The sequence below is a fragment of the Xiphias gladius genome, chromosome 21, assembly GCF_016859285.1.
Source record: "Xiphias gladius isolate SHS-SW01 ecotype Sanya breed wild chromosome 21, ASM1685928v1, whole genome shotgun sequence".
NCBI classification, from domain to species: Eukaryota; Metazoa; Chordata; class Actinopteri; order Istiophoriformes; family Xiphiidae; genus Xiphias; species Xiphias gladius.
Genome location: NC_053420.1, coordinates 13,067,072 through 13,091,153, shown reverse-complemented (window position 1 = coordinate 13,091,153; position 24,082 = coordinate 13,067,072). Strand labels below are relative to the sequence as shown.

Genomic DNA, 24,082 nt, shown 5'->3' with positions numbered 1-24,082 from the left:
TACAATACACTTTTGTGTCACTGGTGTATCAGAAACTGCTGTGAACTGTAAACTATATCTACATCAAACTTTCACAAGAATGAAGGTAGCATGAAGTGTACTAACTGCAATTCAAAATTTTTGCTCTGTATCTTCAGGTAAACTTTATTTATAAAAGATTTCTATCCAGCTACATTTGTATCTAGCTGCTTTTCAGTGCAGTTCCATTATCTGATTGCTGAGCACACACACACACATAAGCACAGTGTGCATTCATCGTCTCTCCCTGTCTCTCCATGTCGCGCTCTCTCCCTCACAACCACAGACATTACCACAGCATTATGTCATGCATGGTGCGTCACAGGGTCTCCCAGGAGTGGCCCTGGATTGCACCTGATAACATCGCTGCAGCCTAGCACTGTTTGGCATATGAATGCATATGACTGTGAGGTGACTTATTAACATCATAAAGACGACATAAACCAACAACATAAAGATGAAGAGAGAGTTGTTGTGTGAAAAACTTAGAAACTTAAAATTAGAGAAAACAGACAAAATAGACCAGTTTCACTTGCTTGCAAAAGACAGAAGGAGTTGCAGAGAGGGAGAAGGAGAGGACAGAAAGAGGGCAGCCTGAAAAGAGAACAATTCCCAGATCCTACGCAGGAGAATGCCCTGGTTACAAATAGATCAGTCTATAAATAGCCTCATTATCTATTCTCTTTTAATTGTCTCTGTGAGAGGACCTAGCATGCTCTTCCATTGATTTCCACAGCACCCTACCTCACATCACACACAAACATGCCTGTGCACGCATATGTGCTTGTGTGTGCGCTCGCGCGCGTGCGCATGGGTCTGTGAGTCGTGACCACGTGCACATGCTTTGTGTGTGTGTATAATAAGGCTGGCCAGGCATGCCTGTGGTTTCTTGCACTATCACACTGTAAAACTAGAGCTAATATCATCAGGCTTTAAGCCAGTTCCAGTTGGTTACATACACAATCACACACACAGACACACACACGAAGGCACTAACATATACATACCGACAAGAAGAGATGAAGATATCCATAGATATCTACATACAGCTTGTGCAGAACCCCTTCCATCTTTTTTTGGCTAGGTCAGGTGCACATAAAACACAAAATTCACTTGTATTTCTACTCGACACTGGTTCCACTGATTTTTTTTATTTCCTGTGGCTCTAAAAACCACAAATACATATGCTAACCCCCCTGCTACACATTTCTTGCATCTGTGCAGAGGCAGGAGAGCTAGGTATAGTGTGCAAATGCACCGTTCTGCATAACGGCAGCTTTGAATTCATATTAAAATACAACATACTGCATACTTTTTAAGTATTTTTATGCTACATAATAGGTACTACTGTATGAGATGGTGCCTCATTTCAGAATGACATTTAACCTTGTTAAATGTTTTAGCTGTGCTCTCCTTAAAAGCCCTTGAGATGTATGCTATGTTGCAATCAATCTCCCTAATCATTAAATACTCATTGCTTCCTGGAAAATCCTCTGCTCCATTATCATTCCTTCCTGGATCGCTGATTGCAGTGCTCCTTACAGCTAAAGATTCATTTGCCAGATTTTAAAATATTGTAGGCTAAATACTGTCAGCCCACCTAACTGCTCTGGCAGTGGATTTTGAGGAGGCAGTGAGAGGGCAGAAAAACTCTGGCGAAACACGGATGAGTCACAGCATTCTCAGAAAGGATTAAGGCTGAGTGCAAACGAATCCTTGTGCTAGAGTTCATTACCAAGTACTGAAGCTTGGAGAGATAAAAAAATACTGGCGAACTACTCTATCCTAAATGTATATGATCAATCGATATCCACTGATATGAAACTCCAGGCACAATGCGTAATTTATGTTAGCGCACTGTTGTTCTTATGAAAGTTCAAAAGGACGAATACCTTTTAAAAAGGAAATTTGAATCCGCCTATGAAAAACGAGAAATGAGATGGGAGATGATGCACTGTCATTAGCATGAGATTGCAGTTCCTTTTAAGATGGTCAGCTTATGGACTTAAAACAAACAGTGGGCATCCTGGTGACTCAGCAGATTGAGGCAAGAGCCATTTACTGTATCCACAATGCATCCTGCGTTTTAATCACATTTGAATTTGGTTACATGCCATCAGATCATTCTCCCTTATTTTCAGTCACTTTACATTAAACAGTTGCTAATTACGCTTTCTTTATACTAATACCAAATTTGGCCATACTTGATTGTGTACATTAGAGGGCTACTGTTACAATTTTTAACGCCCGAGAGAAAATGTATGATTATGGTATTAATCCTGAAAATTACAACGCCATATAATATCAGTATGGGCTTCTTTGGTTCTCTGGGTTGAGGGCGGAGAGAGGCTGCCTCTGCTTCTGTAATTTAACAGAAAAACTGGCTTCACATCACATCTAACCATGAAGTCTGGCATAGTGACAACACGAATTTAATTATAATAAGATACTATACCATTAAAAATACAATGCTTTGACTGGAGCTGCAACTTACAGTTGTTTTTGCCATTAATCTGTCAATTACTTTACCGGTTTATCATATATCGTTTAGTCTATAAAATGTCAAAAATTGTTTTATGTGACTGACAGCCTAAAACCTAAAGTTATTTCATTTATGATGATATAAAACAGAGAAAGTCAGCAAATGTTCACACTAAGAATCAAGTATTTGGCACTTTTTTCTTAATATCAAAACTGTTGTCAATAACTTTGCTGTCAACTGACAAACTAACTAGATCAACGTATTTTTATTATTTATGACCAAGACTTACAGACATTCTTTACAATGAAGATGAGACTTTGAATTTCTCTAACCCTCTTCTTCACCATTATTACTGGATAATTTATGGCTAGTAATGCGCTGATCTGTCAAATGCAGCAGGATCTGTGATTCGAATTTGCTTTGACAAATAGTATCTACCTAACACCCTTTTTCCAAATAGACAAGAAAGGGACATGAAAAAAAAGGAAAAAAAAAAACTTTATGCAATCCTTTCTGCATGAGAGGAAATTGGATTTTTTTTTAGTCAGAGGAAACATGTTGGCATATTTTAACAGTTGGCCCTTTTCTGTCAGTGGCTAAAAATAGATCTCCATGGAAACACTATGCATCCCACTTGTTCAGTGGAAATACCCGCAACTATGAACCTTGGAGAATGTGTGAATATGTAAGTAAGTGTGTCTGTGTGTGTGTGCGTGTATGTGCGCAGGTTTTCTGCATATGTTTTGTATCCAAGGGCATGCATGCAAGTGTATGTATGTGCACAGGTACATTCCAACAAAGGAAAGACAGTAAAGAAAGAAAAGATGTGATGACCTCCGAATGTCCTTGTAAAACGGCATAGTAGAGCTGCAAACAAACACAATTTATTACAAAAAAACTTTGCATGATGGATTAAATCACATCACATCTAACGTGTCTTACTGTGTTTTAGCAGTATACTTTTCCCCCCGTCTTCAGTTTTACGCTTTCCCGCCTGTCTGCATCAACTTTTCTTTCCCCCTTCACAATACGGTGATTCACAGGGACCAAAACAAGTCACCATGGCAACAGGATTGCATGATCATCATCATCATCATCATAATGATGCAAAATATTCATGTTTTTCTGCAGCGAATCAATAGCTTCGACATGTATTCTCAGCTTTCACCATTTTTAAAAGAGAGAGGGGACTGAAGAGAGAAGACAGAGAGGGTTGAAGTGTGACTCACGCAGCACAAGAGAGTGAGAGAAAGAGAGAAACAGGAACCGAAACAGAGAATAAGAGTAGACTTGATGTAGAGTATCTCTATGAATAATAACCCATTAGCGGCTAAAAGGTGGATAATTATCATGCTCTTATTAGAGGATGGAGTGATGGAGAAATGTGTCACAGTGTCCTTGAGAATGACCTCTATAATAATGACACCATTTTATGCCATAAAGGAGGAGACATTTGTTACTGCGCATACAAAGGCAGAACATACTAGAAATAGCCGCAAAGGGCAGATGTTCCTAAGGATGACATTAAAAAAAAAGAGAGTAGAATGCTACGCATCAGTAAATGACATAGATAAGAGGAGGAAGGGATGGAAAGGAAAGAGGAAAAATTCAGATAATAGGAAGGTGCACACAAAGACAAGTGAAGGAAACAAAATGCAAAAAAAGCTTTTGTGAGTTATGTAGGACAAGGTGGAAGAGATTGCAGAATTACATACATTGTTATTGTGGTGCTAGCTCAGGTGATGAAAGCACTGGATTCTTTTACATTAGCCTTCTACTTATTGTATCTTCCTGTACATTTGTTCTTGGCACTGTATGTAAGTCAACTGATAGTTACCTGAAATCAGAATCAAATTCCTTGTCTCCTTAAAAATACTTGGCCAATCAAGCTGATTGTGATTATGTTTTCTTGTATTATATGTGTAAAAAAAGAGTGTTGTAAATGGTTAATGGTTTACTGACAATGTTTTAAATATATGTTTACTTAAAGCTCAGTTTTCAGGGTGATACATTTTCAACACTATATATACATGTAATTTCAAGCTTTTTAGAAATAAACATAAAAACAAAGCACAAAAACCTAAATTCTAAACAATTACTGTAGAGAGCATAGCAAAAATAATATGTGGGGATTAATCACACCTATGAGAGAGATATAAGTAGTACAAACCCTAATTAACAGTATGCACAATCTTGTTAACCGCATGGGTTTATGCTGTGTTTAAAAGAAGATGGATCATATACAACGTATAATACACATTTGAGTGCACACTTGTATGTTCATGCATTTTTTTGTGATGTTTTTTGGGGCAATGTCTGGAAAAAAAATGAGTCCAAATCACTGGACCAGAGTTAAGGTTAAAGACACAAGGCTTTTCATCTATATGTAAACAGTGTCTTTACCTTAAGACTAAAGTGGGGAATATAGCTGAATTAAACTAATTGTTCATGTGAGGGGGCCACACTCAGCAGCACAGCAGGTCCATCCACTGTTAAATGAGGACGCAATTATAGAAAGGAAGCCCTCTTACTCACTGAAACACAGTAGGGTTGGATGTTTTTGGGGAAACATCAGGAGACTGATTTTAGTGAATCATCTAAAAGAAGCAGGAAAGGACTGTCTCAAACCCCGTTCCCTGTTCAGGGAGGGTATCTGTAGTTTGAAGAACTGTTTTGTCTTAGTTTTGTCTTGTCTGGTGGCCTCACTGCTCAGCTGACAATGTGGTTTTGCGTGCACTGATTTTCTGTATGCTCCACACCCTGTCAAGATTGAGAGCACAAGAGGGCACGGCAGGAGGCAAGCTCTCTCTGCGAGGACGAGATGATGTGACATGTTTTCAGTGTAGCAACACACATGCAATCTTGCTCTTTCTGTACAGACCATTGAGCAGTCACTTTCTCACAGGCCAAACATGCAAGCAGACACACTGTACTGTATGTAAACACACAACTGAAAAAATACATTCTCTCATTTCGTGTAGAGTCACAGGGTCACATGAACATGAATACAAGCTCGCACGCACAAACACACACACATCTATCATTCATCCCCCTATGGACAGGCCCATCTAAAAAGTAATGGACTGGAAAGTGACACTGAGCAATTTCTGACACCATGTCTTTCCCATCATGAGTGTACTTTATGTACATGTTTGTCTGTTTTCATATGAGTGTGGGTCTTATGACGCCATACTACAACCTATTATGGTAATGTTTCTGCTTGCGTGGACAAAATGATAGATCTGTCTAATACGGCAGATGTCCTGTGCTACACCTAAGAGAAACAAACTCTGGAGACAGGATCAGTGGCAGATTTTCACATTTGTCAGGCAGCAGAGGGCTCAGAGGAAGTCTTGTAATAATTGCTGCTTTTACAGAAAAAAATAGTTTGCCATTTTGGGATTACACTTATTTGCTTGCTGAGATACAGATGAGAAGATTGATACCACTCTCACGGCCGTGCAGTAAATATGTACCTGGAGCCAGCAGCTGTTTAGCTTAGCTTAGCATGAAGACAATAATTCATCACTAATTAACATGTTATATCTTATCTTATTTTAATCCATACAAAAAACACAGAGGAGGGTGGGGCCGCCAAGAAATCATCCGGCACATAATCCCCAGCAAATTGTTTTTACTATATGAGACATAGTGTGTAATTAGTGAGGTTTAGAGGTTCTCTTAGGTGAATTGTGTTACCTTTGGACAGAGCTAGGCTAGCTGTTTCCACCTTTTTCCAACCAGCTGCTGGCTCCAGCTAGATACATTATATACATAAAATATTCTCAGCTAACTCTCAAGAGGAAAGCACGTAAGCGTACTGCCTGAAATGTGGAACTATTGCTTTAAGACTTGTTCAAAATGCGGTGCACATCCGCCAGAGCTGAATAATGTTTGATTTGGACAACACTGTAAGCTGACCACTAGAAAAAAACCTTTTAGTCTTGGTGTTTCAGGTGACAAAGAAGCCACTGCATCTGAACATATTCTTTGATGCAACATAGTTCGTGTTCTTTATAAAAATGTCCAAATGCCAGAGCAGTATTTAACGTTTACCCAACAACCCAAATTAAATGTATGTTGAAATGTCGAAAATAAAATTTGCAATTGTGTGTGTTTTTGTGTGTGAGTCTGTGGGGGCAGCTGTACAAGTGGGTGAGTTTTGCTGTCAGGCACTGTGCTCTATGAGTCTGACTCATGCGAGAGATGGCAGAGTGGAGTGAGAGAACACAGCTCACAGCTCTCTCTTTCTCTCTCTCTCTCTCACATACACACACATACACACAAACACACACACCACTCACTCCACAGGATAACTGATTATTACTTAGCAATCCTACTTTTCAGAATATATCGGAATAAATTTGAGAAGGAAACTTGTATAGTGACAGCTGAATGAAGATGAACAAAACCTTCAGGTCTGAAAGACTGAATAATGTATCTCACATTAATTTTAAAGCTATTAATGCTCTGGCCCAAAGTACACAGGCTCTCTTGTTTCTATGACGATAACTCTTTCAGTTTTTTTTTTCATTTAAAAATGTTGTGAAGAAAAAGCTGATTACGTAATGTTATGCAAGAAAAACAGGCCTTTGCAATTACAAAACAACAACAACAACAACAACAACAACAAAAACAATAGCTGTGGCTGGTGTATGCTGCTCATATCACAGAATTTGAATACCCAAAGGTTTAATTTACACCTCTTAGAAAATCTTTTTGGAGGCCTGGCAAGTAGCACATCAAGAGCAGCACAGAGGGGAAAAAACAGAAACAAGCTGACAGTGACTCATGTGGGATGAAGGCTTCTGTGCATATGGTCCTTTTCAAAATTCATGAAACAGTTATTATTGGGTGAAAATTCTGTGCATGGGTGAGGTTCAGTTTATATCATAGATCTGTGCATGTGGCCTACATAAAAGGAAAACCAATTAATCGTTTTAAGATTACGCCTCTATGTGATGTCATTCTTATGTTGCAATGATTCTACCATGTTTACATTGGTGGAAACTAAAATTATCGCCTTGGGGTTGTATGCCTCCACGAACCAGATCTGATAAGACATTCACCAGGTTTCTTCCATTTTCCCCATTAATGGGAGTTGTGACTCATCTGAGTTGAGGGTCTAAAGATAGAGGATGTTGTGTGCTGTATAGCTTGTGAGGCTCCTTGAGGGTTTGTGATATAGGGATATATAAATAAAATTGACTTGAATTGACTGGACTTTGTTAAGCTTTGTTGTTCCTGTTCTGCTGTATGTCTACTGTATTTCTGCTTAAGCTCACTGGAGAAAACTAAAATGAGTCAAATTCCTTATATTTGTTCACATGGTTGGCCAATAAAGCTGATTCTGATAAAACACAAAGTTGTAGCCATGACAGTAGACAGTGATTCATATATGGATGTTTCTGCAAGGAAGCTACACATTCTAAAGCATGAATGCTTTGCACACATCTTCAACCCAGCAGCACAGAAGATCTATGCAATCACCACTGTTTCAAGGTGGGCACCAAAGACTAGTGTCACCAGTTCAGTATCAGACCAAATGTGAAATATGGTCACAATCTCCCCCTCTGTTCCTGAGTTGTGGTGTTGAATAATGGCCAGAAACAATATGATGTCACAGTGAAGCTGACCTCTGACCTTCTGGATATAAAATGTCATCACTTAATTTTACCCTATTAGACATTTGTGTGAAATTTTGTCATAATTAGCGTATGAATTCTTGAGTTATGACCAAAAACATGTCTTGTCAGGTAGCACTGAGCTTGACCTTTGCCCACCCAATTCTAATTAGTTTATTCTTGAGTCCAAGTGGAAGAATGTGCCAAATTTGAAGAAGCTCCCTCAAGGCGCTCCTGAGATATCACGTTCAAGAGCATGGCACGGACAGACGGACAACCCTGAAAACGCAATGCTTAAAGCCACGGCTGTCGTCGGCGCAGAGGCATAAACAAATCTAACGTGCAAGAGATGAAGGAGTAAAATGTGTTGAAAAAAAGCTTTCATAGGAACAAAATAACTGTCAGAATTATGGAAACGCTGTGCTTTTACTGTAAAAAAGTTGTCCACTGCAATTCTTATTATTAGACAAGGAAAACTTTATTGGAAAATCCCTGTCACCTGACCAATCTATAGTGGGAGCCTTGACAAATCTACATAGGCTATGACTTACCACCTAAGTACCTGCATGCATGTGTGTGAACAAATGACTTTCTTCAATCTACTGCTAGTGTTCAAAAGTGAAAAACAATGAAAAAGATACGAGTTTCTTATAAATTTATTAGTGAAGTAGTGTATCTGTTCCACCATCTGAGCCTCAAACACTGTAATGTTAGCTGGCCCAACTGCCCTAGATGTGCAAACAACATTAATGAGACATCTGTTTACGGCCCTACTGTTCGACGGGAGGTGTGTGCATGTATTTTAGTGTGTGCAGGAAAGAAAGGGACAGAGATAGTGAGATTGTGAGCGTGTTTTGACACAACTGCTTAGTGATAAGGGCAAAGTGTAATGAGGTCAGTAACTTTGGTCTGTAATTCCAAACTGTTCAACCATTCATTCAATCAATCAATCTATCCTTGCATCCCTCCATTCTGCCATCCATCCATCCATCATCAGTTTGTCTTTCATTCCTTTATACATATATTTTATTCAGCTAATTGTCAAATAAACGCAAATTCGGTCAATTCCTGTATCTCTTCTTTACAGTCAGTTTTCATATCTACCGATGAAATGTCGAAGTCAATTCTTATTTGCCTTTTTGCCACTGTAATAAATGAGCTGTCGCTGTCCAGTAATTTTAACAAGCCCAGCTCCTCCTTTTTTCACCTGTCTGTCTCTCACTTTCACACATAAATGGAATAAATACATCTGTATTACTCCACTCATGTGTGACCAGATTGTCAGTGCAGTTATATGCAGGACTGCAGAAATATGAGAAGTTTTTGACAGCCTTAATGGTGTGGAAGATCTAGAGTTTATAAATTACTATAAATTCCCATTTACAAATAACAGAGTCTGAATAATTAGTTTATTTTAAATAATTCCCAGTTCCTTGAGAAGAGGTGACGGAAAGGTTTTAGCCAACCATGCCGATTAGAAGCTGTTTTATTTTTCCTCATGCCCCAACACACACACAAAAAAAACTTCAAATTACACACAACCACAGTGCTTGCACACAGACACAAATCAGCAACCCTCCCTCCCCTTGGGAGTGAAAAGGGAGAGCATCCAGGGCCAAAAGGCTGAAAGGGAGAGTTACAGTGGTCTATCTGCTGTCTCCCATCTGGGTGTCAGTCTCTGGTTTCACCAAGGGGCTCAGATAAGCTCTGCACACAATAGGGACGGCTATTAAAATTCAAACTACCAGAGAGAGTCATGAAATAGTCATGACAGGTAAGGGAAATCTACATGCTCTAATGTGCCCCTTATTGTCTGTCTGCTTGGATGTGCAGGAAAAATGCTCAAATGCCAACTGAATTAAACATATACTAAATAATTATAATAATAATTTGGCATTATTTAGTATAATTTGATTAACATATCATCAACGATATTTTTAATGGATTAAAGCATATAAGAATGATGTTTTTATCATTTAACACCCTCTTGTAACGAGACTCTACAAAAACTAACACTGTACAGATATTAGAGTGGAGAGTTAAAAGAATATTGATCTCTGTGTTATGTAGTAACATTGTGATTGAACTGTAATGTGACTGAGCTCATGAAATCCCATACAAAAAGTTCCATCTGGTGCACAAATGGATGCATGCATCTTCTTTAATATCGCTGACTTGAAACACATGTACTTACACTGTATTCAACACAATTGATTTTTCCACATGCCACTAATGTAAGTCATTTGCTGTCAGCATGGTTATATTTTTGGCACTGTAAAGAAACACTGCAATACTAGTACTTACTCTAATAGTAGAATATTTGTTTTAGACAAGAAGACAGACTGTATTACCAGAGAAAGGGGCTGCAACTGTCTTTTTTTTGTCCGGCCACATTTGAGAAGATAGAACCAACCAATATTTGGGAGTTTCCTTTTGATAAATGACTCAGACTATTCCTCGATCATCAAAATTGCTGACGATTAATTTTCTGTCCATTGACTACTAGATTAATTGTTTCAACACTTCTGCAAAAATTTGTATGTTATATTATGTATGCAGATTGCATATTACGTTACCACAACAAAGTGGCAAAAACAATGTTATATGTTGAAATTATCTGCCCTAACTAATTCCTAAGTGTTTGCATCCAGAATTATAGGGTTTGCGGTGGTGGGAAGACAGTAAGTACATGTACTCAAGAAGTGTACTTTTGCTGTATTTGTACAATCAGTAAAGGATCTAAATACTTGTTCCACCACTGAAGGTTTGATCAAAGTCTATGTATACAATTCCCCAATGAAGATTCCTTTTAAAGCCTAACCTCTGTAGTGTATGTCTTCTGCATATTGAATAATACTGCAATAGCTGAATAACACTGTCATAAGAGAAGGGGCAGATTAGCGCACTGCAAAGGCCAAAATGATGTGTTTGCATATTAGGCGGTGTCTGATTTTGGTGCTTTGATCTGTGCCCTTGGGTAAGTGTGACTATCTCTGTAGCCATATCCCTATTCCCCTGGGCAAGACTAAAAAGGCTTAGTTTCTGCTTCCTTTATGCCAGTGGGCAAGGCATGGTAGGATAAACTTAAAGGTTCAGAGAAGGTAAAATTCTAAGTTAGCGGAAGACAATATCCATGTTTCTGTTATTCTTTTCTGCTGCTGCTCGGATGTTATGGATTATTCTCTTCTACAATATGTCTAAATTCAAAGTTGAGAGATAGCTGCTCTGTGCCCTTGGGCAAGGCAGAGCTGGATCTGGTCCAAGCCTGCATCTGTTCATGTGCCCTTGAGAAGGAAATGCTGTCTGTCTGTGTTGGCAGCAGTGGTACCACCCTTGTTCTGCCCCACAGCAGGAGAAGAGAGAGGAGATAGGTCAACTCAGGAAAAGAGCTGACATGGAAAGAAACAAGCCGGTTATAGCCCCGGTCTCTGCATATCCAGCTAAAAGCATTGCCATGCCTGTCAGCTTGCTGTCCATACTCCTGGCCTCCAGCAGCCAGTAGAGATTCAGGACATTTGAGAGGACGAGAACTGGATGTACACACAGTATATGACAGCAACCTGGGACAGATAAGAATTTAGAGATGTAAGGAGATTTCATTTCTAGGCTTGATAACAACGCTTTGGCATTACACCATCATTTATTTCAAATCCAGGGCAGTCTGGTGATGGGAAAAGATGAACACAATAAAAAATTACATGATTATAAAATTAGACTAGATTTGAAATGCCTATACTTTTACAATAATATCAATAGGTGAAGTTAGGTGTTAACTCGTTTATATTACATGGAATAACTGCATATGAAATGTCACAAAAAATGTAAAGTTCAAGAATAGCTTAAAGATTTGTACAATTTGATGTTCAAATCTTTAAGCAAGCATGTGGGGGAGGATGCTTCTCTTACATTCGTTTTTCAAGGAATTATACTGTTTTCAGCACTGCGCTACTTTAAAGTCATTCTAATATCAGGAAGCACTTATATTTTCTTTAATTTTCAGTCATGTCTACTGTATACTAATCTTTACACTATATTATACACTCACACAAGCAGTCATGCTGTATAATGTTATGAGTCAGCACCAGGCTCCATGGGAGCAGGCCAGTAGAGTCTGGTTTTTGGCATCTGTCCTCTTAATTCAGTAAGGCATCTCTTGGGACAGCTGACTTCACTGCAGGCCATGTCCAGCATCTGCGTGTCTGTGTGTACGCATATGTGTGTGTGTCCATATATATGTCTGTCTGACAATCCCTTCTGACTGCTGGGATTTAATAGGAGCAAGTTCTAACTGCCTCAATAGAACAGCTACTATAAAGTAGTAGTAGTTCCTTGGGTTATTTTCACCAATGTCTTCTAAAACAAGATAAATAAAAAATAAATATAATGAATTTATTTCAGAAAATATTAGGGACATCTTCGGATATAACTGCAGCTTTTTTCAATGCAAACTGTATCACACATAAAAATCCTTCTATAGTTCATCAGATTCACCTTCCGTTGTAACTGGTATATTTGTCATAAGGGAAATGAATGGGGTCTACTGGCTTATCAGCTGACGTGCATCACTACTGATGAAAAGAGGTATTCAAGGCTGGTTTCTCAAACAAGGACTATGCTTAGTTCTGGACTGAGGTTGAATTGCATTGGACATCTAAATGATATAAATTTTGTTTTAGTCCAAGACCTTATTTAATCATAGCCTGGGAAACCGGCCCACATTTTACTTTTGCAGAGACAGTAATCAAACCTGATATGAAAGCCTAAGCATTTGAGAAGTGATTGCACTTCAAAACACATCCCAGCGGAAATGTTCACACGCCATTATTATTTTTTCCCTACACCTGCTCATCTTTATGCATTATGCTGCAAAAAAATATTGGCACCGCTTTACAACAGGGCATATTTTGTTTTAAGGTGTACAGATGGTGTAAGGGCTGCCACTAACAGCGTTATTGATGATCAGTATTTTTTTATTAATGCTTAATAGATGAATAGGAATCTACGTGAACAAAATCTACTTGTGCGGTGCCAGATTGGAAAAGCTTTCATTGCTTCCTGTTTTATGTCAAGACATCAAATCTGCAGTTATAATAATACATTGCAAGTCATTGAATTAGGGTGGAAGGCTTTTCAGTTTACAGTAAGATAGCAAGCTTGCTGATACTGTTATTACAATTAATTATGCTTAAAAGGTTACTTGTCCTGACGTTTTTAAGCAATTTTCAAGATGATAGTCTGGCGGATGGGTCCTTTATGATTAAAGCTGAAATAAAGGATTCACACATGGCATACTGAGTAGATCCGATTTTAATCAGGCGCTGTCTAACTACCCTATTTACTGCAAGTAACATTTTTACTGAATACCACAAAAAAAGTTGAAAACAGTGAAAACACTTCACTGACACAACAATAGATGCTTCATCATATTTCCCATAGTTTAAACATGCAGAATGGTTTGGATGGAATCTGTAAAGATAAAATGTCATTTAGCAGAGGATGTATACCAATCTGAGATTCAGAGATAATTCTAAGTTTTTTCAATTGATTATTACTTATTATTGATCTATAAAGAATTAATAAAAAAATTACTATTAATAAAATTAGACTTTTTTTTGAAGACATAACAGCATTAGCTGAACCGTTCCTGAATCGCAGCACATTCCTTTCCCCGGTAAATCTTCTTAATATTGCATATAGAGTGCTAATGCAGAGTGACTGACCACTGTGCCACAATACTGCTTCAGCCTGCCTCAAGGTCACCGCTACTACACTTGCAGAAGAACACCTGTGTGAGTAGTGGTGTGAATCTGTGTTTGTGTGTTTGCCCACAATGTGGTTTTGCACCCTCACAGAGCAAAATGGCTGTGTATCATTTATAATCTGTCCTCTGAGAGTCATCTCTCTCTCCCTTCTTCACTGTCTCAGATTTCATTCTATCTCTCTCTCTTTCTACCTCTTCTATGACTATTACAGAGTCACTGGGGGAGGGATGGAGAAGGGAGGGCAGAGAGGAGAGGAGAGGAATGGAAGAGGAGGGGAGGAAGAGGGGTTGGGGGGTGGTGGTGGGGGGGGGGGGTGGTTAGAGGAGTTTCAGCTCAGGAGAAATTGTCCTTATTAAAGAGACGGCGGCTCCATGTGAGAGATCCCTTGTGGGGCAGAGATTAAATAGACTGCGTCAGAGGGGAACGCACTCATGGTGCTGAGACTGGAGGACGCGATTAGTATGATCATCAGGGAGGGAGGGATGGAGGGAGGGTCGAAAAGAAAGACGGCAAGAAGGAGAGGTGGGATGAGGGACAAACAGATGAGAAGAAAGGAGGAGAATGATTAGGATTGAAGAGAAGAATGTGACAAAATGCAGAAGCTTGAACTCTAGACTTTTTTTCAAGAGTGGGATAAAAAACACTAGAAGGAAAACAGGTGAGAAAAGGGGTGGAATGAAAGAATATGAGAAAAAGATGAAATGGGAGAGCAGAGGGAGTGTTTCAACCAAACTCCGCAGTCACAGAGAGGAAAGAGGGAGAAGGAGAGGAGAAGGTAGAGAGAAAGTGAGAAGATGCGGATGACAGGTAAGTGTGGAGAACAGTTTTGTCAGTTATGTACAGAAGTCATAAAAGCCTCATCATGGGAACAGAACACAGTGAGTGTGATATGTGGGAGGAGTAAAACGATTAATAGTAGCACAGCTTTGTCTTGATATTACAGAGGGAAACTACAATGCTACTTATGATGCTTGATGGACAACTGTACCTGTGGTAGGAGAGTGCATTAGGTAACAGCAGAACAGAGGTAAAGGAAAGATAAGTAAAGTAGAGAAATTAGGTGTAAGTTTATTAATTTTTTATAAATCTGATGCTTGGCACTGTTGCATGGACACGGAAAAATAACCTCAGGAAAAAAATGTTATTGACTATCCTTCCTCTATTTCATCTTCTTTCTTTCTTCTGCTACACCTCCAAGATGTTCTCTTTTTTTATCTCTGTCTACATTTTCTGACAACGGCACACGTCATTACATCTGTGTCCTTGACCTCAAGGCAAAGTCACTAAAGAAAAACGGATGCAAACATTCAAATCACTGGTTATAGATCAGCATCTGGAGACTGGTGTTGGTGTTTGTGTGTGGTTTTGAATCCAATTCTGATTAACAAGTCAAGTGTTCACCTCACTGAGTGGAATGTTTCCACAAGAACCAGTAACAACATTTTCACATGAGAAATATAGGCACAGTGTATGATGTATCATCTGGCCACCATCCACTACTGTCATTACTACCACAACAAGCTATGCAGGTGCATTCCCATCAAGGGTCTGCTATAAACACAACTGTCCTCAATCAACTGATAGTCACTTGTACTTCTGCAAGCCATTTTTTCTACTTGTCAAAACCTACAGTGCTCTATATTACTAAAAGTGAAGCATCTCAACACTTATTTTTCTTGAGTTTGTTGATGCAAAAAAATGAATTAATATTAACCTAAAAAACATCTTCCACTCATTTAGTTGTGAACACAAGTTTAAATATACAAAGCTTTAGAAACGATGTGCTACTTTTCCAGCGCTATTACACTGTTACTAACTCAGTTAAAGAACTGAGAGTGGAAGAGAGAGATGATGAAGGTTATAGATGTAGAGCAGGTCTATTTAGGCTACGCTGTACACTGGCCCACTGGGATACCAGCGATCGACCAGCACACTGAAATAGAAATGGGACCAGAGGAGAGAGAGAAAGAAGGAGAGGTAAGGTGTGGTGAGAGAGTAATGGCAGGAGGAGAGAGAGAGAGAGACAAAGGGCAGATGGAAGGGTTGATGAGGAGGAGAACTGGAGGGGACGGGAAGGAGAGGCAGGGAGAGAGAAAGGTAGGTTGGAAATAAGAAGATTTAGGTGAGAAGACATCACTGATTGAGTTTTAAAGTGGGAAAAATTTTGTTTCGTATTTTCCATTTTAAAGTTAACTTTGAAAGGGATAGTTTGACATTTTGTGAAATACTTCTTTGCTTTCTTGCCAACAGGTGGATGAGAAGGCCGATACTACTTTCATCTCTGTAGAGTCAATATGTAGCTGGAGCCAGCAGCCAATTAGCTTAGCATAGAGGTTGGAAATGGAGGAATTAACACGTTATATCTCATTTGTTTAACTCCTATAAAAAATGAACTCCAAAAAACGATAATTTATCATTTTGTAGGTGTTTGTGTGCCGGACTATTTCTTGGCCAGGAGCATTTTACCAGGCAACCAGCGGAGACTCCAGAAAGTCACTGCTCCCATCGAAAAAAACAGACGGAGAGTGGTATCAAGCTTCTCATCTTACCCCCAGCAAGTAACTGCGACAACAACTGCACAGGTATTATCAGGTTTGATTCAGCTGGGAGAACAGCACGCCCATCCATGCTCCTCCAGCCAGTCGCCTGCCACTGTTTGTGCAGAAAATGAATGGGAATTTTACTTAAGAAATCAAAGATACCTGTGAGAACTCTTCTGTCTTCACAACTCTATAATGTGAAGAGAACGAGGAAAAGAAGGGTGGACAGGAGGCTTGAGGTGGAAGAGTTAATATTATTAGGCTGTAGGCATGACTAACCATTACCATTTTTGGAGGTTTAGATGTAAGGTATACATTTTTATGTTAGATCGGAGATTATTACATTTTAGATATGGTTTTGATGTGGTTAAGATATTGGTAAGCATCTGGTTTGGTCTTCAGCTATGGTCTGCTGGTGTCTCTGGAGGTTGGGGGAAGGTGATGTTGACCGAGATTTGTAGGTGTTGGAGGAATTGTATATACTGTATGTGCAATGACAGTCAAATCAGGGAGCTGGGGCCAATAAGACATGGAGAGGAGATGGTGGTAGTAAGGAGACTGAAATGAGTTGTGGTGATATTGTAGAGGGCAAAGAAAAAATATTAGAAGGAAAAGAGGTCAGGGTGAGGATATGAAATTGGGGGATCTTGGTTGGTTGGAAATAAAATGGCTTATTGCCAGAATGGGTATAATACAAGTTATTAAAATGAAAAACTGCTGAAATGTACTCTTGGATTGAATTCCTTTTGAGTATTCAAAGTTCCTGCTGTATTAATTAGTATTTAGCACTATCTCCCCTCAGCATGCATGAAATAACGCTTCATCCCATCACTCCGGTGTGTCAAGTCATAGTGATGTACAGCTCTGCAGACAGTGAACCCAGAAGTTATGAAAAAAATCGCTATGGTAGTTATTGGGCCTATCTTTTAGGGGTGCTCCTGAGAGTTCAGCTATATACAAATTGACATTGAAATGCTTACCACTGTTCCCCCACTGTTTTGTGGTATGGACCGACTCCTTGGATAAATTGTGTTTTCCACACGTATCTACTGTATAGTTAATTCTCCTAGTACCCTAAGAAGTACCCTTCTTCCCTCCCTTTCCCACAACATCAAAGACTATCAGTGCCCTCAGCACCTCTTCATCCTGCCAAACCTCGAAGAATGGCCATGCCCTGAGTACTCTTGCAATTGCCTGCTCCCTACCTAGGAAGACCTACCGATGTACTGCAGCTCTCTGCATCTCTTGACAAAATATTCGTACTGTAAGAACCCTCCAACCCTCTTTTCTTCTATCTCACAAGAAACAGGTCACACCCCAAGCAGTTTGCTGCCACCCCTTCTCGGAAACTAAGCTCTAGCCTGACATCCCATCTGGCCCCTGAATGACTCATGCTCTTCACCCCTTCTGCCTGTGGAAACGCTAGCCTATTCACTCCACAGTCACCTACAAGGCAACAAATAGGTAACTACATCCTGGGTGCAGGTATACAGTACAAGGAAGCAGGCTACTGGGAAAACTGAAGGGTAGGAACCAGAGAATCCAGGCGTGTTACAGAACTATATGTGCTACTTTATCAGCACTCATTCAGTCATCTTTATAGTTATGTATCATGGTATTCTATGCAATTGCGATTTGAACAACAGGACTCCTTTCTATGTATAAAAGTAATAGTGCCTAAAGAAAGGAAAGTTTCTTTTAGCTTCTTCTGAAAGGTTTAGGGTTAATGTTAGTGAGATACTGTATGTTTCCCCTGTATACTGTATATCAGGTGTAGTGCTGTTTTCTTAAAAATGGTAACATACATAATGTGTATCGTGTGTGAGAGATGTCGCAGCAGTCCTCAGTCTTTCATATATTAAACTACTCTGCTTAAAAATGCAGTGAGTTCTGTGTGATCTAACCCTAAGGCATACATAACTTAGATTCCTTACAGATGAATAAATAATCAAGTTCTCAAATGTCTGACTGTTGGAACATTGTTTTCTTGATTCTATATTTTATGTACTGTAGCAACAATACTGCTGAAGCTTAGTGCCTGGTGCATCAAAATACACGTGGTCAAGAGCACAACCACTTCATTGGCTGCATTTCTATACTTACAGAGCAATTATACATTTATCCTCTATAATGGATTATAGCCATTCATGAACTATTAGTATCATGTGAAAGGGCTGGTATAGGCTACAGTATACGGGGCTAGTAGGTCAACCGTGCTCGGGGCCTCTTACCATCAAACACAGGCCCCTGGGACACATACACATTACACACACCACACATGATGACAGCAAGCAAAACAGAATACTGTACCCTCAAGGAAGATTACCATGATCATATTTCTGAGGTAACATATGTTCTGTAGAGCAACCAGACAGCACACAAGGGGACCCACACAGCATAAACATAGCAACACCTGGGATCACTAATGTAAACAGATGCACCAGATACCATTACTCAGTTTCCATTTAGTGAAGGTTCCATCGAGAGATAAAATAATTAATTATAATGATTAATAATTATAACCAGGGATGAGAGAAGAGGGGCACCCTGCATGTTAGTACTAGGGCAAGATTTTAACCAAAACAAAGGTACTTGTTAAACGGATTTAGCTAGTGAAAATGCTGAACAATAAACATGATATGGAAGCACCTTGTTCATCCAAACTACAAGATACACAACACATTCTTGTTAATCCAATAAATGCCACATATCTGAAAATAATCAATGGCACACACACATTTGAGAGTATAGTGTTTTGAATAATCCAGAAGGCATGGTAGAGCATTTATATGCATTTTGAACTGCTCTTTAGAGCCACGTTTTTTTCCATTTCTTTTCTTCTTTTTATGATTATTATTTTACTCATTGGACATAACAACAAGGAAGAACTACAATTTTACACCGTCACCGTGAATAATGTTCTTTAATAATGTTTAAATAAGTTGTATCATTATGACAGCCTAAAACAAAAAATGTAGGTAAATGTTGATATAGTATTTACTGCTTTTGATTTTATTTAATGTTTTAAGATAATGAAGTGTACTTTCCCCTCAGTCCCTGTGATACTGTTGAAATGTTAGGTTCAACAAATCAGATTACCAGTGACAGACGCATTTTAATAATTACAATATTATTATTTCTCTTTGAGAAGTTTAATTACTTTAATTTTGTTTTTATTGCAAGTCTGGAGGCCATGATCCTGGGTTAGTGTTTAGCGCACTGATAAAATGTAATGTTCATGTATCTAATCAGAATGCTCAGGAGAATGGGAAAATGAAATTATAATTTTATGTCCATTCTGATCATTTTATTGGTAGTTCAAATTCAGGTTCCTTTCAGTATTGCTCTAACACTGCAGACATTGTTCACTCTGATGTTGCAAATATGGTGATGAGCAATAGACATCACATCCCGTATCCAATTCAGGGTTCATCGGTGCTTTTATTTTATTCTTTATCACCTCCGCCAAGGAGGATATGTTTTCATCCATGTGTGCTTGTTGGTTTGTTTATTTGTCAGCAGGATTACGCAAAAAGTACTGTACCGATTTGCACCAAACTTGGTGCAGGGATGGGGCTTGAGCCAGGGAAGATTTTGGTGCGGATCCAGTTAAAGGGGACGATGCAGGAAGTTGTTTTATCACTTTCCCTAACATTGTACGACAGGGCATTTTTTGAGATTTTCGTCAATATTTGGCCCTGGCGGAGGTATGTGCTCTACTGAGAACCAATGTAGTTCAACTTTGTTACTGGAAAGACTCTCTGAACTAATCTCATTTACTCTGCTGTTGTCTTGCCGCAGGTATAACCACCACCTGACCTAGAAGTGGTGCTATTGGATGAGAGGACCAGGAATCACAACCTTCTGTGACTATCAGCCTATAAGGTTACAGGTTACCTCTGATGTCACACAGGTGACACTACATGAATACTGATCAATGATCCTGACGTCAGGGGAGATGGATGATGTCAACAGTTATAAATATTCAATACACAGATGTAGACATTAGAAAGGTTATTTTTTATATGTGTGCTGCACTGCTGCTTCACTGTTGCTCTAGCTGAGGATGAAGCAACAGAAAATCTACTTTAATGCAATATGTGGACCGAGTATAAGTTGAGGCATTTTAAACAATAAAATGCAATAGTAAATATTTGAATAGCTGTGTGATACAAAATGCGAAAGTAAGGGATTCTGTGATAGTTGAATGGACCTACATCGCCATATACCGTGGTGCTCTTTTTTATTGAAAATATGAAAAAATACTTTATTTTATATGCTAAACTACCCTGCACTTGTTATGATAAAAAAGAAGAAGTAGAAATTTGGTATTTGCGCTGCAGAAAGGAAATATTTACCGCGTTTTCCAATTACTGACCAAAAAATTAATACGTAGGAAATAGGCATGAAGTTGAGTTTTTTGCTTTCTAATTCCACTCATACCCAGTCTGTATTTGCAGACGCAACAGCACATCCCATGTGGCCAAAACCTCTACTGTGTTGCCCAAGAGACCTGCTCCTTCATAAGGCTTCGGCTGATTGGCTGACGGGATGGGAAAATGACGAAGGAGGGTAGGGGGCTTGTGTCAGGGAGGGGGGAGTGTGGGGGTTAAACTGTCCAGAAAGGTTTCTATGCATACTAAACAGGTCTAACGCTAGCTGGCTGAGAAGATTCTACATTAGTCCACTCAAACGGGACTCCCTCCCCTGTCTGCCGTGCTGAGGCTGTGCTTATGCATTTCTTTAGATGCTTTACAAGGTTTATGTATGTCTGTGCTTTTACCAATGGTTTTTATATCAAATAAAGAGACCAATATCAAAACCAACAGTGAATCTACCATCAATCTTATGATCGTCTCAATATTCAGTAGTAGAACGCATTCCTCAAGTTGAGACCCTTCATATAATACACACCAGTGCACTCATATTCATATACGCACCCATGCACACACACACAGAAGCACTGGGACTCACCTTCTGTGGGTGAGGTTTTCAGTCGTTTGCACAGTCCCTCTACACCCCCGTAGTCCTCCTGGAGCTTGACCACCGCCTCTGTGCCACGCAGCTCCATCAACGAGCGCAGCTCCATGAGCGAGCAGCCGAAGCCTGCCTCATGGTTGCCCTCGTTTCTTTGGTTCTTGGCATAAAAATCGCTGTTGGACATGTCCCCCATGATGTCAGCTAGTTAAGTCAGTTAGATTAGTGTTTGTTATTGCTTATAGATCAACCAAAAAGCTTGAACAACAGAGAGATGAGCTCAGTGTCATCAAAAAAAAAAAAAAAAATCCAAAAGAGGTATCAAGCAGGCAACAAAAACCAAAAAAGGGAAAAAAGAATGCCACTTGTAGGTAAAGTAGGCAGACAGAGATATTAAAAAAGGGGAAAAAAATCCAAGGGGAAAAACTGATGAACAGCTTCTCTGTTTCAGGAGAGACAATCAGATATCAGAAGACTGAAAACCATCAAAGAGAAGAAACAGAAGAAGAGGAGAAAGAGTAGCAGAGAGCAAGGAGAGGAGGGGATGATGAAACACAAGTTGGGAACATCCAGGTGAGTGTTGGACAGCCCCAGTGGTCAGGTCCTGAGAAGGGCAATGATGGTGGTTGCAAGTCCTGTAGGTCTCAGGCTCACCACGGCTGCAGTCCAGACCCGCTCCATGTGTGGCTTCCCATTGCTGCTATTCTGCTGTTGCCTCCGCTGCCTCTCTGTCTCTACATGGTGGTCTTCCCCATCACTGCTACAGGGAGAGAGAGAGAGAGAGAGAGAGAGAGAGAGAGAGAGAATACAAGAGATGAATTCAAAGAGGACAGAAGGTGAGGGAAGAGGAGGGAGAGACACAGAGAGAGCACAGGGATGAGCGCTGCGTTCTCAGGGCAGGAGTGAATGCAGCAGTAGATGCTGCACAGCTGAAGAATTGCCTCTCCTGACTGCTGCAGTAACTGTGGCTCTGCTGTCTCTATCTACTGCTGCTGCCGCTGCTGTTGCTACTGGTGCTGCTAACCTCATTCTGAGGACACACCGACTGACAGAGAGAGAGAGAGAGAGAGGTAGAGAGAGAGGATACGAAAGAGAGGGAGGGCGTAGAGAAGAGGATGCTCCTTTCTGGTGCAGAGTGGAGAGGAGTTGTGCACGGGTGGGAGGCTGGGGCCACTGTGACGACAAAGCGGAGAGGCAGCACGTAACGCTGCACTGTCACAGGGAGGATGGGCTGAGCCGTGGAGCTGCTTCTGCTATCTTACCACTAGTTACCTCTCATTCTACAGTAAGTGACCTCCTCTATGCAGACACTCATTCCTCTCTGCCTATTGTCTTGCAATGCCTTGCATTAATGATTTCACTCCATGTCTCCTGCCCTCTCACCTCAGAACTACACTAGGTTCAGAAAAGAGACCTTTGGGGTGTTAAGGTGGTAGACTGCAATTTACTGGACTAGGGTGATTCAAAGTTTGTAACCAGTTTACATCAACTGCACAAATTTATTGGTGTTAGAAAAAAAAAGGCGAAGGATAAGTCCCCTGAAAAGATGGACATGTCAACCAGCAGTTGATCAGTACATCTTTCCATACTTTCTGGCTTCCCTACCCTGTCTGTAGGGTACCAAAGATGTAAATATATAAAAACAGTTCACAAATACAGATTTATTCAACAATGAGTTAAGGGAATTTCCTTAAACCACTGGGCACTATAGTTATTAGAAGGTTAGTCAAACAGGTATTGGTTTAATAGACATTTGTGGCTCTAGTGAGTATTTACAGCACCAGGACTCAAAATAAACATCAGTTCCCAGGTTCACTGTAATAAATTTCCATGTCCCTCAGTGCAATGATTTGGCTCACTGGTGTATTTTTAATAGTTTTTGGACAAAAATAGGGGTCTATGGCACAGAAAAATAAGCTATACAAGCAATACCTGTTAGTAGGATCAATTTATTGTTAGTTTCAGTCTCTCCATCATATTTGTTCACAAATGGGGGAATAAAAACTATACAAAATACTGAATACAAAATATTGGCAATCGCATCCTTTAAGTCACTTAAAGTTTCATACAATCTACCCACCACCACACAAACACATAATATCACAATACAATGCACAAAACACTATGGATCTGTCACCAGTGATTTACATGTTTGCCTCAAATTTTAATCAATGACATCAGTGACCCAGCATGTCACACATTGATCACTTCCTCACCAGAGGGATCTACAGAAGGTTAATTATTAATATAATTATCTAAAGTAAACCTCTGGCTCACTGCTGCCCTTCATCACCACCCACCTACTCAGGAGAAGACCTACAATCAAAGTGCCACTGTATTGCATCATGCTGAATGCTACAACAAATCAACACTACAGCATAAAAACTCTCTGACTATACTGTCTCTCCATCATCTGTAATTCACAATACTACAAAGAACTCTTCTAAGAGGTCCCCAAGGGTCATGATGCAACAATAAAGTAGAAAAAGATAAATAAAATGTGGCAAGTGTACAGAGGGGGACACTTGAAAATCCTATTTAGTTAAAGCATTGCTGGTCATTCCATTCTTTAAACAAATGACAAAATCATAAAATGAGGGATTTGGTCGTTCACTCTTTGGCGGTCGTTAGGGTTTTAGTGTAAAATCTGCCCTCGAGGGGTTCACCATTGCTTTACAT

General features: G+C 39.7%; 1 protein-coding gene and 1 long non-coding RNA gene across 3 annotated transcripts in view; both read right to left on the bottom strand.

Moving 5' to 3' along the window:
• Positions 1-21,696, bottom strand: part of atp2b2 (ATPase plasma membrane Ca2+ transporting 2) — a 69,235-nt gene extending 47,539 nt beyond the window's left edge. For both annotated transcript variants that reach the window (XM_040116275.1, XM_040116274.1), the window contains exon 1: positions 21,401-21,696. In XM_040116275.1, the coding sequence (XP_039972209.1) occupies positions 21,401-21,599 (199 nt within the window). In that variant the 5' untranslated portion in view covers positions 21,600-21,696. The remainder of the gene's footprint in view (positions 1-21,400) is intronic.
• Positions 21,697-21,741: 45 nt separating this feature from the next.
• Positions 21,742-24,082, bottom strand: part of LOC120783265 — a 58,974-nt gene continuing 56,633 nt past the window's right edge. The window contains exon 4 of the long non-coding RNA XR_005706319.1: positions 21,742-22,163. This is a non-coding gene — a long non-coding RNA (uncharacterized LOC120783265). The remainder of the gene's footprint in view (positions 22,164-24,082) is intronic.